The sequence below is a fragment of the Taurulus bubalis genome, assembly GCF_910589615.1.
Source record: "Taurulus bubalis genome assembly, chromosome: 3".
NCBI classification, from domain to species: Eukaryota; Metazoa; Chordata; class Actinopteri; order Perciformes; family Cottidae; genus Taurulus; species Taurulus bubalis.
Genome location: NC_136591.1, coordinates 23,544,542 through 23,562,135, shown reverse-complemented (window position 1 = coordinate 23,562,135; position 17,594 = coordinate 23,544,542). Strand labels below are relative to the sequence as shown.

The 17,594-nt window shown below is 40.6% G+C and overlaps 1 protein-coding gene across 1 annotated transcript; it reads right to left on the bottom strand.

The window, feature by feature from the left end:
* Positions 1 to 1,774: 1,774 nt before the first annotated feature.
* On the bottom strand, positions 1,775 to 15,886 carry LOC306733384 (WD repeat-containing protein 26; the record flags this gene model as incomplete). Its single annotated transcript, XM_079214611.1, has 14 exons — positions 1,775 to 4,825; positions 4,994 to 5,188; positions 5,597 to 5,726; positions 5,857 to 5,935; positions 6,110 to 6,255; positions 6,866 to 6,985; positions 7,340 to 7,480; positions 8,187 to 8,325; positions 8,689 to 8,845; positions 8,964 to 9,061; positions 9,876 to 10,012; positions 12,125 to 12,181; positions 13,422 to 13,521; positions 15,579 to 15,886. The coding sequence occupies 14 exons, from the start codon at positions 15,884 to 15,886 to the stop codon at positions 4,800 to 4,802; spliced, it is 1,833 nt and encodes a 610-aa protein (XP_079070737.1). The 3' UTR covers positions 1,775 to 4,799.
* Positions 15,887 to 17,594: the final 1,708 nt, after the last annotated feature.

Genomic DNA, 17,594 nt, shown 5'->3' with positions numbered 1-17,594 from the left:
ATACAAAAATAAATAATTCCATTTAAAACAATTGTATCGATTTGATATGCTTATACTTTACTTGAGTATTTCCATTTGATGTTGCTTTATGCCTCTGCTCTACTATATTTCAATGGGAAATATTGTTACTGAACTATATATATTTGATACAGTTAGTTTATAGATTCAGATTATTTAAACAACATATTATCAATAAGATAGCAAAGTAATTACAATTAGCCCCACCTTCTACCAGCTGCATCATTAATGTAGTACTTACATGCATCGTTCAATGAGTATACTACAGTAAAACAAGATGCATTGTCAAAAACCATGCCATTGTGCAGATGAGTATTTAATAGTAATTTTAAATGCAAAACTTTGATTTCTAATTGAGCATTTCTATAGTGTATTATTGTTACTTTTAGTTAAATAACAGATCTGAGTACCGCTGCTGAGTTAAAGTCTGTTCAAGTTGTATTTCTTGCTGGGTCTGTGGCCTTTTACTACTGAGACTCGTTTTAAAATCGTTTCATATTTTACTTGTAGTTAAGTTTATATTTGTCAAAATGGTTTTGTTGTTGTTGTTTTACTTAGTTTTAGCAATTGACCACCAGGTGGCGTAATGAGTCTGCAGACCCGCAGTAGTCTTTAATGGATAAATAATACATGCAATACATACACACAAAATGTTTAATATAACCACTATATAGTGAAATAATCCTGTACATTTAAAAAAAAGAAATCTCATTATTGTGAAATATTATTTCATTATGTATTTTATTACAATGACAGAGTTTACTGCAGGTCATTTTCTATTCAGTCCAGAGTTTAAATTCCAAAAGATCCGTTTTCAAATTCTTTTTAAATTTCATAACAATATTTTCCACAAATGACCCTTTTATTTCAAACAATTTTCCATCACAGAGCCAATATGAGACAAAACGTGCAGAACCAGCTATGCTGTCTTCCAAAGCAATGTTAAAAAAATGCATTGGATTATTTCGCAATTCCATGGTTGTATTATACATTTGGTCTGTATCAAGTCACAAGATTATTTACTTCATCATTTTTAATATTGAACACTTTGGCTGTCCAAAGATATTCTCACATTTTGTCAGCACCCATGCCGTGGACACCCGCTTAAATGGCAAGTTTTCTATAGAAATATATGGCCAACAACAAGATTTACTCAAAAATAATGCCACTTTATTGCCAATTGTTCTTATTAGTCCTAGTGGCATCAAAGATAGCCTTTTACCAAATGGTCTGGCTCCTGAAATTGCATTATAAACAACTGAATACAAAGTAGAATTTTGGCAGATATTTAACCCATTAGAGACCCTTTGCCACATGATTTGCCCAAAGCAATGATTCTGGGCCAACCCGGGTCCATTTTTGCATTTAAAGGTTGGGAGAGATGGGTTTTCTGGGTTTTGAAAACGTTCTTTGGGCCTTCTAAACATATTGTCCCATCAAACTCCCATCGGCCTTTTTTCTTTTTTTTTTCAAAACCCTGAATGCTTTATTGAAAATATGCATACATGACACTTTTCCTACACAACAATACAAAACAGTACAATCACTTTTGCAAATAACACATTGAACGCAAAGCCACCCGTCACCCCTTCCCACCAGATATCCCAAGGAACTTAGAGATGCTACAGTAAGCCCTTAGTATCCCCCACCCAGTCCCCACCCCCACATCACCTCTGAGAGAGAAATAAGACATTTTAATCAAAAACAACTCCCTTGGTAAACTCAAGACAAAAGAAGAGCAGACACAAGGTTGCATACAGACACAGCATTTGTCACCCGCGGGTGAATGATGGGGCTTTACTGAAACTCTTATTGGGGTTTTAATGTGTGCGATTAGCCTCAAGTCTTCTGAAACATCGGGTGTGGAAGAGGAGTCCATTCTGCAGTCCAGGAGTTAAGATACAGGTTTTCCAAAGTGTGAATATCAGACCGTGACACACAAACAACACCAGTGTGCCTCAAGTGACTTGGCTTCAATAAGGGGTGGATCAATCAACAATGAGAGACACAGAGAGATTTTGGGCGATTACACAGTCATGTGATAAAGTCGATTTTCACATGAAGCAAACTCTTTAAAGGCGAGGGGTGTATAAGTTCAATCCTGATTTGATCGTAGGTAACACACTTCCTAGAAACTCTTCCCACACCAATTGGCATGGGTGTGCATATTCATTTGTAATAGCAGTAGTAGTCGATAAAAATCCAACTGAATACAAAGAAACAAACAAAATATATATATAAAATAATGATAACAGGGGGTTATAAAGATTACAAAAGAAATGAGGACTCCAAATGTCTGGTTATATTTTAATATGATCATACAGGGATAGAGGTCAACCAAAAATGATATAATGTGAACAAAAAATTGAAGTAACAAAAATGTTCAATAAAAACAGACAGAAAAGCACTGATTTTAAACATGTTTTACTGTATATCAGTCTGTAGCAAATAGTCATTACATACCCTGAAAAAGGGAGGAAGAAAGCGTTGAATGGCGCACTGACCACTGAATAACTTGGCTGGAGAGCAAAGGTGAGGGTGAGGGTGTTAATGCTAAATTCTCTCTACGTTCCAAAAGTGGTACCCTTGAGATCAGGCTGCTATGCCTTTTTGAGGCGGGGCTCAGTTCTATAATGCCTATGAGATGATCAGTCACTGCGTTTGGGTGCATAGAGGCATAGTGTGTGTGTGTGTGTGTGTGTGTGTGTGTGTGTGTGTGTGTGTGTGTGTGTGTGTGTGTGTGTGTGTGTGTGTGTGTGTGTGTGTGGAGGGGGGGTCAATTCCTTTTGCAATCTCCGGTTAGGTTTGGAGTCTTTGCCAATGCAACCTTTTAAGCCATCAGAACAGCAATTGAGGCGACCATAAGATTGTGAGAAGCTCATGGATTTATGCCACTGCAGTAGATGCGAGTGAGCAAAAAGAACACTCAAAGTGCAGTGGGAGGGGGGGTGTCATACATACTGAAGGTTTGTGTGCAACTGTATGAACAGGAAGGCAGTTTGTTTGTTTGTTTGTTTGTTTCAAGATCGCAACAACACTCCCCAGGTTCAGAGTGTGGTTCTGGTTATTGGTGCCTGTCGTCTCTCGGGCCACACCAACTACTCATTCAGTAATTACAAAGCATTAACTTCTCATATGAAATGACCCTTTGCTAATAACAGTTTTACAACTTTTTGAAACATGCCTCAAGCTTTTTTTTAAATTTTTTTGATGTCCTTTTCTTTTTACCCACAGGGGCGATTCGTTGCCAATTACTCAGTGCCGTTCAAATGCCACGTGGTAAGGAGAACAAAATTCTAATGTAAAAATTAAAGCCACGGATTAAAGAAAAGATTTTCTTTTACAAAATGGCTCTCAAGTATCGTTTGTTCCACAGATAGAGGTCCCTATGGGGCTTTGGATAACTTAGAATTGGTTTAAAATCCTCTTTACAATTTTACTATGGGATTAGGAGCACAAGGGAGGAGGGGGTGGGGGTGTGAACCTTCTGCTGGTGTGAATTGAACACACATACAAAAAAACGCGCCAATTAAACCTGCACCCATAAATGTTAACTCTCACTAATGTGTGCATGCATAATTGCTCTCTCTCTCTCATTCTCTCTCTGACACACACACACACACACACACACACACACACACACACACACACACACACACACACACACACACACACCAAGTTGCACTTGAACTCTTTCACATCCAAAAGCGTGTCTTTTGAGTAAGGTCATAGTATGTGTCCTGACAGTGGAAACCCCACCTCACCACCAACGTCTGAACCCCCTCACCGTTGATATGTGAACTGTGAATCCCTCTGTCCATCTCCTCTTAGGCAGATTTAATGGAGTTGTGCGGTAGCTAGCTCGACAGAGGGATGGTTGGGGGGGGCTGTCAGCTTGAGACATGAAGTTAAATTAAGGATTTAAAAGTTTGTTGTCGAGAAACACAAAGTGGAATCTTCACGCTAAAGCTTTCCACGGGCACTACTTGAGCTAAGATTCACCTCTTAAATGAGAATTACGCTATGACTATTATAAAAAAAAATCCAACATTTAGCATAGCCTTTTTTTTGTGTGTGTTCTTTGTCAGCTGGTCGGTCAGTGTTTTCACGGTGGATTTTCAGCCTTTGTCCAACAGATCAAATGCAAAGAATATAGCAAGAGAGTGGGGAAGAGGAGAACACACATACAGAAGAGTTGCTATATCCCCCCTATGGACCATCCTCCCCCAACAACACACACCCCGCCCAATGTCCATGGAGACATTATACAGGTGATGTGAGAGACAAACAGGCAGACAGATGTTGGCCAAAGATAGATGGCTGGTCTGCGACATCTGTCTGGAGGCATCACCGGGACCTCCAGGCTCAAGGTGGGCGTGGGTTTCCTGGGAAACTCTGCGAGGACCTGGCATGGCTGGTGACAATGCAGCGAGATGGGGGGGAAGGAGGGTCAGTTGGAGGAGGAGAACATCCGTTCCAGCTCACCAGTGGATGGCGGTTGTATCCCGCTGGGTATTGACTGGTTTCCCTCTTGGTCGGGATCAGGTTTTGGTTGAGGACCTGAATTTTCAAAAGGGTCTGCCGTCACCTCCACCAGTTTTCTCTAGGCCAGTCAGGAGACAAATTTTTCTCACTTTTGTTTTCTCGTTTCGTCTTGGTGACTTTTTATTTGTTATTCTTGTCTTGGTGTTGGATTTTTGTTTGCCCGTTTAGATTTTGTTTTATTCTTGGATTCTTGGATTGTTGTTAAAGAGAGATGTCATCTGCTCCATAAGTGACCATCAACTGTCCATATTACTGCAGTTTTCTGGGAAGAGAAAAAAAGAAAGATATCAGGTAAATATTTGTATATATAGACACTTTGTAATTTTAGAACAAGTTTCAACATAAAACTACAACGATCATTTTGGTGGTTAAAATGAGTATGCTGACTATGTTTACTTGCGCTATTGGGAAAAATAGATTTGTTAGTTACCGTTGAGTCCGTCCGCCTCTTGCGAGTCGAGAAAGGGTGCAGGACCCCAGACACGCACTGTGCCGTCATCTGAGGCGGAAGCCATGAGCCCTGGGATGGCCGGGTTCCAGCTCACACAGTTAACGGTGCGCGTGTGGCCCGTTAGCTCAGCAATGGGAAGTTCGCCCCGCCGGTGCCAGATGTACACTTTGTGGTCTGCGGAGAAGGGGATGACAAAGGCAACAAAGCAAGTGGAAGTAAGTATATTCAGGACATGGGAGGAGATATGAGAACACATGGGTAATTACAGATCAGAGCAAAAATATGAAAGGAGGGGGGAAAAAACATCCAAATCACTGCCAAGTAAAAATCTATGTGAAGTCTGTTCATACGAGGCAATACTACAGCACTAATTAGCAGGGATCCTGTGCAACAAGCTGTAAGAGACAGATTACTCAGATCAGCATGAAACAGCACCATATCGCATCACACTGAGCGAAGACTTGAAATGCTTGGCGCTTTTTTACTGAACACAAACAGAACGAGATAAAAAAGGCAGCAGGGGCAGTCTAAGTACTTCCGTTTCTTACAAAGAGCCATACTGTCTCAACTTTCCGACTGTACCTTCGCTGCCACTGGCAATAAAGTCTTCGTTGTGTCCTCCAAAGCAGGAGTGGATGGTGTAGAAGCCCTGGGTCACACCTTGGTATTTCCTCACCAGCACCCGGTCCTGAAGGTCCCACAGGTGCACTCCCTACAAAAAAGGTAGTAGAGGAAAAGCCTGTAACTGCTGAAACGTTCCACATCGTGTTTCTCAAAACAAAGTGTTCTTTAGAAGCCAATTAACTTATATTGATAACAGTGGAGTTGGTCAAAAAGCTTACCTGAGTTGCTACATTTAACAAAGCTAATCTTCCGTTCTTTGAAACAGTAAAAGACATAATGGGGTGGTCCTCCTGAACTCTGTAGAGGACATGTAAACAAGACACAGGCAGTCAGGCACTGTATTGACGAATGCAATGACAGGGGAGGGGCTTTAAATATCAAACTCCTTTGGCTGGATGTGTTGTATTTTCAACTAATAATTTAACCTTAATCTACATATATACGACAGGGACTATTAGAGCTGGTACATACATGTTTCTGTCTGTAAGGTCCTCGAAGTTGTACCCCCGGATACGTTGGTGGGTGTCTGAGGCCAGCACTGCTCTGCCATCACCCAGGCACCACAGGCACTGCACTCTCACGCCCTCCCAGGAGTCCAACAAATTACCGTCCAGGTCCTGTCAACACAGACAGCAGATCCCTCATCTCTTATTCTTGACATGGGAATGAAAATATGGACATAATACATGGTGACCGTATTAAACAGGAGGACCGGTCAGATGATCTTTATTTCTGCACAGGCGCCAACGCAGTGCAACAATCAGACTAGTTCCACACACAAAAGTAACGTTTGAGGAGGAGGTAAGGTCAAACTGCTTTCCTTCCTCTCAACAAGCGACAGGTTTGTCACACAGCACCAATGAAGCAGCGGTATATTTTGGCATTTCTACTGTAGTTATTTCTAACTTTCTGCTTTTTAAAGAAATAAGTTGAAATATTAATTTCTAGTATACACACGTCATCAATTATACACAGTCCTGCGCAGCACGCCTAGATAAACCCATTAACCATCCCAAACCCTTCCTGAAAGAAATGTGCTAAACAAACTTGTGGCTGGATAATCAATACATAGAAAGATCCAATTAACTTTAAGCAATCTGCTCAAAATGTCATCAATTCAACATGTTTAACAGTGTGCTCTCCTTATAGATGTGTGTGTGTGTGTGTGTGTATATATATATATAAATTATAACAATACTCTTTGGGCAAAATTACCCGTCCACTTACACACTGATAAAACTGTCCCCTCTGTCCTCCGGTGACAAAGCGTTTGCCATCAGGGTTCCATGCCACACTGGTCAGACTGTCTTCATGGGACTGGGACATTTTGGTCCGCAGCTCCCCCGTCTGCTCATCAAGGGGATTGGCAGAGACAGTTGAAAAACACGAGCAGAGAAAAATAGGGGGGGGGAGGGAGACAGCAAGAAGAAACATTAAGTAAGAGTGGGGGAGGGGTGGATCAAATGAAAGGAAAGGGGAGGAGAGGTCATTGAGTACACACAGCCTACAGAGTATCTACAGAGGCTTAAGGCATGTTTGTCTTCTCTTTTTGTTAACTGAATTAGACAGCTCAAGTCTTTCACATCACCAATCAAATGTTCTCATGAAAAATGGGGCTGGCACATTGAAAATCTGTTGTTTAAAATGTATCACAAGTACAAGATAATGTTCAGTGGGGTATGACAAGCATATAAATGTCACCTGGACATTCCAGAGCCACAGCTCAGAGCAGTCGTCGGGTCCACAGGCGATCAGGTAGGTGTCGTCGGGACTCCAGGCTAAATAGGAGACACCGTATGCATGACCCTCAAGGGTCCGCAGCAGCTTCAACTGGTGGCTCTCCTACACAAAGACAGGATGAAGAGGATTATAATTAAATGAATTCTCACACACAGAGGTTAACATTCAAAGAGATTCCAGACAGAGGTATACCCGAGTCCAGTCAGCACTACAAATAATGTGTCCTCATTCCATGTCAAAGGTGTACTAAATTCAAAAGAGTCCTTAAAAAAGTATTTCGGAAGTCTGAGCCAACACAAAAGGACCTGAAGGACGAACTACTTCTGTGAATGGACAACAACGTCATATGGCCAAGGGTTCATATTTTGTAGAGACGTGGTAAACATACTTTCTACTTAAAAACAAACATCAGTGTTCCTGACTGAAAGAGATGACCAACCAAATTGAAATGTTATTGATCCAATGAAGAGAACCATATTTGTGGTCAGTGATGAATTGGAGACATGTGATGATGACAGACTTCAACAAAGGAAAGAGTGGTAACATGTGTATTTCTGTAGATAATCAGTCTCATAATCTAAGACTGTAAATTAAAGTGCTTCAGAATTACACGCGTTAATGTCCATAAAATATGCACATGAGAGTAACTATGGGAAAGTTGAAGACAGTACATTACTGTAAGATACATATTAAAAATGTCCAAGAAAAACCTGCCTTTCAATGTAAAAGCCCTGATCACCACATTCCAGCAGGATCATTTTAGCTGTGCACTAAATCATATTTATGTAGGTATTTTTTCCACACTCACCGGGTCCACTTGCCAAATAATGACTGTAGTGTCTTTTGAGCCGGTGGCTAGTTTGGTTCCGTCATTTGAGAATTTGCAGAACCACACCTCGTTGCAGTGCTCTGTCAGAATCTGTTGAGTGTAACACGGGAACTGCTTCCTGTGATACGGAAGAAGACCAAAGGTTAAAATGTTCAAATCAGCAAAAGCAGATCTTCTTAGTTCATATTGTCTATATCTCTCCAGATTACAAAGTTCAAACTTATAAAACAACAAGGGTAGGGTAGACATATTGGAGGAGTAAGATGCTGGAGGGATTTTAACCTCATGAGACTGCAGAATAAAACAAAAACTAAGAAAAATAAATAAAAGAGAGGGTAAATGAGTTAAGCCTTCTGACATAGAAGAGGTGCACAAAGCACGGCATTCAGTGCCTCAACATGTGAGTAGATGCTGAAGTTTGATAATCCAAAATGGAGGTATTGAGGGGCCTGAGTAGCATGCTAGCTGTGCAGTAACCAACCTGCTGCAGACGTGATCGAGGAGGAGAGAGACTGAGTCCAGATTACTGTCCAGCTTGGTGTTGTGATAGAGGCAACGGTCCCTCTGCAGCTCCACTGCTTGCCGCAGGAGGGTCTGCATCCGCCGAGGGGGCAGCATCACAGAAGGTGGCAGGTACGCTACAGAGAGAGAGACGCAGACACAAGGGTTATTCAAGTACTGCTATTTTAGTAGTGTTATAGATATTGCAATATGTGTGTTAGCTCTCGGGGTTAGAGCATTGACATGTTGCCTCACTCTGTAATTTGTCCAAAAGTCTGCAGCGTGACGCGGTGCCCTTGCCCTCCCATTCTGCCTTGGCCTTCAGGTCCTCAGCATGGCTGCACATAAGGTACCTGGAGGAAGACAAGCACACCGCTCAGAAAAACAACAACATACACAGTAAGAAATACAACAAATATAGTTAAATGTTGACAAGCTGCCAGCAAGAACAGGGACACACAATATTATTAACATAGTGATTAGTGTGCTGGGAATAATGCTTCCAGAAAGAGGAAACAGTGCGTTGAGTGCACATATGTTTTGAGGAACGAGCCGACAGAAATACAATGACAGATCAATTGATTATTCTGACAGTCTGTGAAGACAAACAGGCTTGTCGGCAGTGTAGATTATGGATCAAAGGAATGCGTTTGCTGAGGGCATGGGCAACTGTGCATTGATCAGCTCATGTATTAGATAATCCTGTAGCTACTGACAACCTCGTACTGTATTGCAGTAGGACAATATATAGTAGGACATGTATATTAGACAACCAAATTATTTACAAACGGTAGATCATGGAAGAAAAGCCATCAAACTTAGCGCAGTACAGGACAAAAACAGAATTAGGGTTTAAAAGTGAGACTATTTTAATTTTTTTAAAGGCCGCATGATTAATGTCAATAGTCATGCTTTCCCTCACTATAGAAGATAAATACTTAAGAAACACTAACTGGGTTACAACATTGAAGGAAACATATTTAAAAACATTGCTGTATTCCATTCCAATGACTAGCCAGCCTCCATTAAAACACTAGCTCTATAGTTGGCTCAGGAGGTGGTAGTTGTATAATTGGTGAATACAAAGCTATCCAAGTTTGTAAGTGTGTATTTGTTTGGACTGGGTGGTGCAATGAGACAGATGCAGTATCACACTTTTAACCGTACCCGCTAAGTACGTGGATGCGATCTGTGTTGTACTTGAGTGGCGTCAGCTCCCCCCGGAGCACCTGCAGAGCCTCCAAGACTTTGCCATCCTCCAGATATTCCAGGTACTTCTGCTGCAGCAACAGGAACTTCATACGCTACGTAGAAGTGAGACATAAGAATAGAGAAGAGATTGTACAAAAAAGGAAGAAAATAATGAAAAACAAGCTCATAATACTGTGTCAGGTTTCCCTTTGTTATTGATAAGTGATTTCAACCACTTGTCCAACAGCTGGTCACATGATTATAGAAGGACATACAAAGCTTTATGTTCTGAGGGTTACACCTGTGCATTGTAAAATCACCTTAAATAAAATGTAATTTAAAAAGAGAACATATCCTATATAAAATGTATACATTACCAGTGTCAATTGCCATCAAAGTACAAAACGCTGGTATCATGTTTTCATTCAGAACACATTTATAAACATTACCAAGACACATCGCCTACTTCCTTCATACTGAAGACCACTGGCAAGTGTTTACCAGCCGCTGCTGGTCAGTGTTAAGACTTGTAGTATCAAGAGTCTCTGTCTTATCTCAGGTATGCAGAAGGAGCTGTAGCCCTGACAACGGGTGCAACAGTGTGTAGTAACACATGAATATATAAGAAAACATCCACCCACAAAAGGTCTACAACACAAAGAGTGCAAGAACACAGACATCTCTTAACTCTCCAACTAGGCCTGCGATATAAGTGAAGTGCCTGCAAGAACTGCAGTGAAAGTCATGTTGACAATGACGACACTAACCTGCTACAACTCGAGACCTAAAATGGCTACCCACACTGCACTTACAGTTGAAAATCAACAGCTGCAGTCATCATCTCCATAACCCAACTGGGGATGGCAGTTAGACAGACTTCTGACAGAGCAGCAGGCTCCGAGACACATGGGACCATTTCTGAAGCACATCTTGTCTGCTAATTAGCATGCTAGTTGGGGCTAATTAGCCCCATTTCCAATACTGCGCAGCATGTGTACTATTGTACAAATCTTCACAGTATACCAAGTCACGGCAAAATTTACCATACAAGGTGTTAAGTCTTTTTAAGCTGAAATGATCAATATCGAAAAACCAAAACTACAACCATTTTAGCAGTTAGTATACAATAAATCTTCTTTTATAATGTATCAAAATAATTATACGAGTCATACAGATCAAACTGCCAATTTAGAATTTGCAAAGAGCTTTTTCTATAAATGTTCTATTTAACTTTTGCGCAAAGACGTTCCTGACGTCAACTTTTTATGAGCACTGTTAGTTTTATTTTTTCCCCACCTGTGAGTAGCTCCTTATTTCAAATGTCCATTACCTTGTGGGGCAATAGTTTATAGATCAACACCACACTCAAAAGAAAAATCAATAAAATCACACTGATCACACTTAATTTGAGCCCTTTTCAGTTTGGATGGATGCAGTACAGAAAAAATGCATATGGAGTGTGGAACTGAGACACAGCTCTGGTTATACTTCTAAAATCCCAGTATATTGGCTGATAGTCTTTTCTTCACAAACATAAATAAACATTTTTAAGTATTCCCTAATTAATTGTATTAAAATGTATTGTGATGTGATTATGTACTCTTTCACCATTGAAATTGGAAAAAATAAAAACTCAGTAACCCTCTCGTGGACTATATATATATATATATATATATATATATATATATATATATATATATATATATATATATATATATATATATATATATATATATATATATATATATAAAATGGAGAACGCAAACCATTTATAAAATATTTTGCCATTTCTATACTGCAATTTCTTGTGAGGCATCGGTTTGTATACAATATATCTGCAACACCCCAAGATCAGCCAATCAGTACGGCTCTAGTTGCAAGGAATATATAATATAAATTGAATCAATCAATAACATAAACAGGCCTATTTTGATTTGAGTCTATTAGTTTTAATCAATCTAATGACAAACTAAAGGAACTGAACAGAAAAATAAATAAAAATGCTTACAAAGTCTAACCATATTTGGCTTAAAACAGGAGTATGCAAAAATTCCATTAATCTAATGGTGTTTCTATCCTGCGGTGTCATCCAGAACATTTTATTTAGCGTTCAGTGTTCCACAACAAGAACCTGCAGCCCTGCATTATACTGGTTCCATTCTAGAACCTCTAGCTATGCCTTCTAACTGACCGGCTGTCATTCAGTTCAGTTCAAGGGAGCTTACCACAATAGCATTGGGAGAATGCATCAGTGCTCTCAGCTCATTGAGATCATTCTCAGCCTGAATCAAAACAAAGGGAGGGTGATGGAGGGGAGAGACAGAGAGAGAAATTGTCAGCTCAGCAGTTTCCATGCATGCACAAGAGAACAAACAATCACACAAGCAGTAATACAGATCTTATGGTCAGGTCAACTTCTTCTTTCTTGTATAAGATGAGTAAATTGAGTCTGATGTCCATGTGCTGTGATTATAAAAAGACAACAAAACATCTGTATGTCTCTCAAAAAATAATGGCCTCTTGAAACATTTTGAGAGTTGAAAAACTAGATGTTGGGAATCAAAGCAGTGGTTTGTGGAGAGCACAATCCTACTTTCCACATTCAAAAATGTGCCTCCATTTGGTTTAGTGCTGGTGTTAATATTCCACCCAGCAGTTCCGACAGGGTCATTCCAGAAGATTCACAATGTAATTTTGAATGGGATGTGTGCTTTTTTTTATAAGCCTCGGCTATTAAATGTTGGAGTTATCCTGCTGCAGAACAGGGTGTGACAGCTGAGACTGTTGGTCTAACGGAGGCCTCACAACATCCTGCAATAACGCTTCGCTATGCTTCAGGTGTTCAGGTGTAATTGGATCTTTTAGTAAAATCAAGGGCACATAATATGTGTCTTGTCATTTTGCTATTAAAAAAAAAAAAAACACTTTTTGGTGGGCATAACTTTTATGAGCAGTTTAATTCAACCTTTAACTATTTCATAATGATGGAAGGCCCTTTGACTGACCAAACATTCTATTCAACCACCAGAAGACTGACTTTTCTCTGTGCTCTCAACATTAATAATTAAGAGGCAGATTTATTTTGTGTCGTCAACAATCCATAACATGAAATACATGAATTCTGTGCTTGTGGGTTAAAGAGCGTCAACAAAGCTATGTGCTCTATAATTGCCAGTTCCAAAGTCAAATAGCAAGTTAACAGTATGACCTGTTAGTCAAGAAAACAGTTGCCCTGGTACTGCCCTGGTAAACATGCATAACATGTGTACAACATATAACAAATATTACTATGAGCTTGTGCAACTGTGGTCCAATGCAGACCACTAAAAACACGTTGCTTATGTTTTCCCAAGCTTCCTTCACACTTCCTAACAGGAAAAATATTTGCTTTTGTCAATAAGACATATGAGACAACCTGCAAAAAGCTCTCCATCTTACAGTAGAACAAGGACCCTCTTGGTCACCAATTCCCTGTCCATCAAGGTGTGTGCTATTACGTGACCGTGTTAACCCAAGACTCACCTTGTCCCACTCTCCCTCCATGACATGGTTGCGGAACCTGGTAGCTGAGGAGTGTTCCAGTCTGCAGCCTGATTCCTGCATCAGCAGGTCCACCGTCTGACTGCAGAGGCACAGAGAGGGGGGACAGAAAGGCAGAGAATGTTAGGATGTAATATAGACATAAGACAAGTGGAATTTTTTTTAAATCATTTAACTTAAGAATAAAGTGCAATTGCAATAATTTAGACCTAAGTGGACTAAACAAATGTTGCATCATTTGTATGATGTTAAAAAGTTATTTTACCATGATTATATAAAGTGGTATTTCTAGGCAGATTATTCAACTTTTCTTGATTATCTCATCACCTATTGCATATTTCCACTGTAACTGTGTTTAGGAGGAGAGCAAATAGGTGAACGGCAGATACGCAGCAATCATTTTAGCACCGTGAACAATAATAATTTGCTGACAATGGAATGAAGGCAAGTTCACGACCACTGCTGTCCGGGGGAATCCAGCCCGAGCTGTTTTGTTACTAGAGCATTCTCTGTTGACAGTAGGAGGTTCATTAACCGAGCTTCCACTGCAGTTGATATCATCCTCTCAGGCTGTCGACCATGAACCATTACCATCTGTCCGAACACACTACACCACAAACACGTCTGCAGAGATGCGTGCGTGTGTGTGTGAGAGAGAGAGATAATGAAAGTGGGTTGGGGATGTGGGTGGCTGACACCTTCAGCATGATGACATCATTCTCAGGTATCAATGGAGTGGCGCAGCAGCTGTGTTGAGCCTCTCATCCAGCTGGCTGCAACACTGATTTCTCTTGCATTTCCCCAGCTGAAATGTAGGGGCTCTGTTTCATACTAGCCAATGTCATGTACCCCCCCCTATAAACATTGCTATGTTAAGCTCTCTTTTATAATGCCCTGTAATGGCAGCTACACTTGCTCAGCTGGATACCATGGATCTGCGGATGTCTCGCAATCAAACAGTGGCCACCACAGACACTTTGAGTGCTTTACGTTGGATACATTTCTCGAAAACCCCAACACGCTATAATTAGATTCAAACACAGAGCTTCCACCTAAAACAGCTGCTAGAAAGCGCATTCTTCAGCCGCCATAAAACAAACCGATTATGTTCAACCAAGAGTCGCCCACGGTATTGATCGCCGTCTTTAAATAAGTATGCCACGATACGTGCGCGTCATCGTTTGTGACTGACTGTTGACACATTGCTCTGACAACAGTGACAGCGACCAAAATATAAAGGCATTAATCTAGGGAAATAATGTATCGTGTTTAAAAGACAGCTGCGTAAAATGGTGAAGCATTGAACGCGAGATAAATAAACAACTTGAGAAAATGACAGCTCCGGACGTGCAAACAGCGCAGTCGGAATACTAAAATAACCAGGACGGTTTTCATAACCATGCTGGTTGGTTCCGTGTGGCAGAACTATTAATGTTACATCCACACGGTCGTGTGAAAAAAACACAACAAAAAACCCACACACGGCGAGAAAATTATGAAAAACACAAACCATCGGGCCGAAAAACCGACATTTGCAATCCGCATGTTAACATTTCCTCCTACATTGAAACGCAAATAAAACGTAACATTACAATTCAAACTCGATAATCCTGCTCGTCTACTTCGCCAAGAAGCTAAATCAAGTTTAAACATTCGCATGACATTAATGTTATGTTTTACAAACCAAAAAAACAAACATCTCCGATTAAACGTTAGATTATGTAATTGCTTTTTATTCAGTGCGAAAATTATAACGTGGATTAACGCATCGCGGTTTATGAAACACCCTTTACCTCACGATGGATTTGTTAAAAACAGCCACATGTTAAACTGTGATTTATGTTTGTGTGAGAGGAGTTTAATGGCAGGACATAACACCTCAGCGCGAATCTCCGTTAGCCATCAAGCCAACTGTTATTGTGCAAGATGGACCCCTTCTTTCTACTGACTGCCGAGCTCTCAGGCTAACTGCCCCATCCCCCCATGTTTGTGTCTGTTAAGCGCACTAAACAGCGCTTTTGCCATCTGCTATTCGTGTTTCACTCGAAACACCAGCGAGGTGGATTCCCCTTCGTACGTTCACCGTGTTATGTGTGTTTTTGTACGTTAGGTTCTTCCCCCGACTCTGAATAAACTTACTTCAGCCCCAGCCCGTGGAGATGTTGCCCTATTAATCGTATGACATCTTCCTCCGCCTGCGATAGTCGTTTTTTCTTCTTCAGAGAGCCGCCGACCTCCGAGCCCGAGGCCGCAGAGGAAGCCGAAGTCCCCGACACGGGGCCGGCTGAAGAGCCATTGCTGGTGCCGACACTGTTCCCGTTGTCTGTGCTGGAGAGGAGCCCGTTGGAGTGGGTTCCTCCGGCCGAGGATGACTCCCCGTTTTGTGCGCTGTTAAGGCAGGAGAGCTCTGAAGATTCTTGTCCCTGTCCTGCCCCGTTTGCCTGCATGCTGCTGCTGAGGTTGTTGACGACACTTCGGTTAAAGTGGATGGCTGAGGTGGCTTGAGAGTGTGGAGAGTTAGCAGCAAGTCCTAAAACAATTCCGGACAGGCCTGTTATAACTGCTGAAGCCCCGGGCTCTCCTGCTCCCTCCGCCGCCGAGGCTCGGTGCTTCTTCCGCGGGGGCGGCGACGCTCCGCCGGTGTCCGAGTCGGAGGAGGAGGAAGCGGAGGCCAGAGTTTCCTCACCGAGAGCGGCCGTGGTTAGAAGCCGGCGGAGCTCCGGGTGGGAAATTAAGGTTAAGCTTCCAGATTTGAGGCCTTGTTGTCTGGCTCAGAACAGACTGTCACTATGAGAGCGCTGTCAGATAGTCCGTTTTTGTTGTTGTTTCTCTCAAATCAGCTGCAGCTCTAATGGAGTCCTGACGCTCTGACGTAACCGGAAATTCCTACACTACCAAACTTCCGGGTAGAATTATAATCCATGGGTGGCGCATGAGAACCTAGTTAGCATAATAATGAATTTAGAACAATAACATACACATTTAAATTAATTTAAATGTCTCCAGAGACTGGACTTTAATATATCCGGAATTTAAAATTGGAACAACCTCATATTGAATTTCCGCAGGGGTGCAGCTTTTACATTTTATATTTAACCACTCATAAAATCATCTCAAGACAATAAATCATGTGGCCTCAAATTAATTATCTCCAAGAATAGACCTAAATCGAATGTAAACTGTTTTACAGAGGTTGTTTGATTTTTGGATAAAAGTTGACATGATTTGGGCTAAAAGTTGACTCAAATAATAATAATAAAATGCTACGGCATTACTATATACACAAGAGTAAAAATAAAAGCAGAAACAACTTGTCATGAAAATGTTTAAATATACAACTGTATCATTTCCCCTTGGGGACAATACACAAACAGACATTGTATTTATAATTCGATCACTGTTCCAACACTGTTGACCTGCCTTTGTCTTGTAACAGTGCACACCTTTAGCATGGCAATATTGTAGTAACATTAGCATATCAACATGCTAACATTTGGCATAGATTCATTCTTACTTTTACTACTAAACAAACAAAAACTAAATTCAACTGCACATATAGTAAGTGACGTTGACATAATCACTTACGTTTTAATTTTTATGTCTGTAAATGATTAGCAACATACAATTAATCCACACTGCTATTTCTTTGTATTCATTCTTGCTTTATTAGAATCATTCTCAAGACTGCAAGATCTGCAAAGCAATCTCAAAAACATAGAGCAGACATGTTTTATTAACACAGTATAAATACAGTGTGATTAAGCTACAATATTTAACAAAACCTGAGCAAAAAAATAAATAAACAAAATAGATTCAACAAAGGAAAGTACTTTATATGTTATAAACTTGTTATTCTCATTGCAGGAGCTCCGGCAACTGTAATCTGTAATCCGGCAATCTGAATTATGTACAACTATAAAGAATCAGTTCATCTTATTAAATTTATTTGTGTGTGAAATGGTATTTTACAGTTGTAATGCGTATACTAATATTATTTGGTTGTGTTGGTCTACTTCCATATGCTTTACATTGCTACAGAGCTTATGAAAAAGATATATGTCAGCAACCTGTGTATATGAGAGAAATGGACCGATTGGACATTATGCAAGCCCAGGCTTATCTTTTCATTAACAGCTTTTCACCAGGTGAGAATGT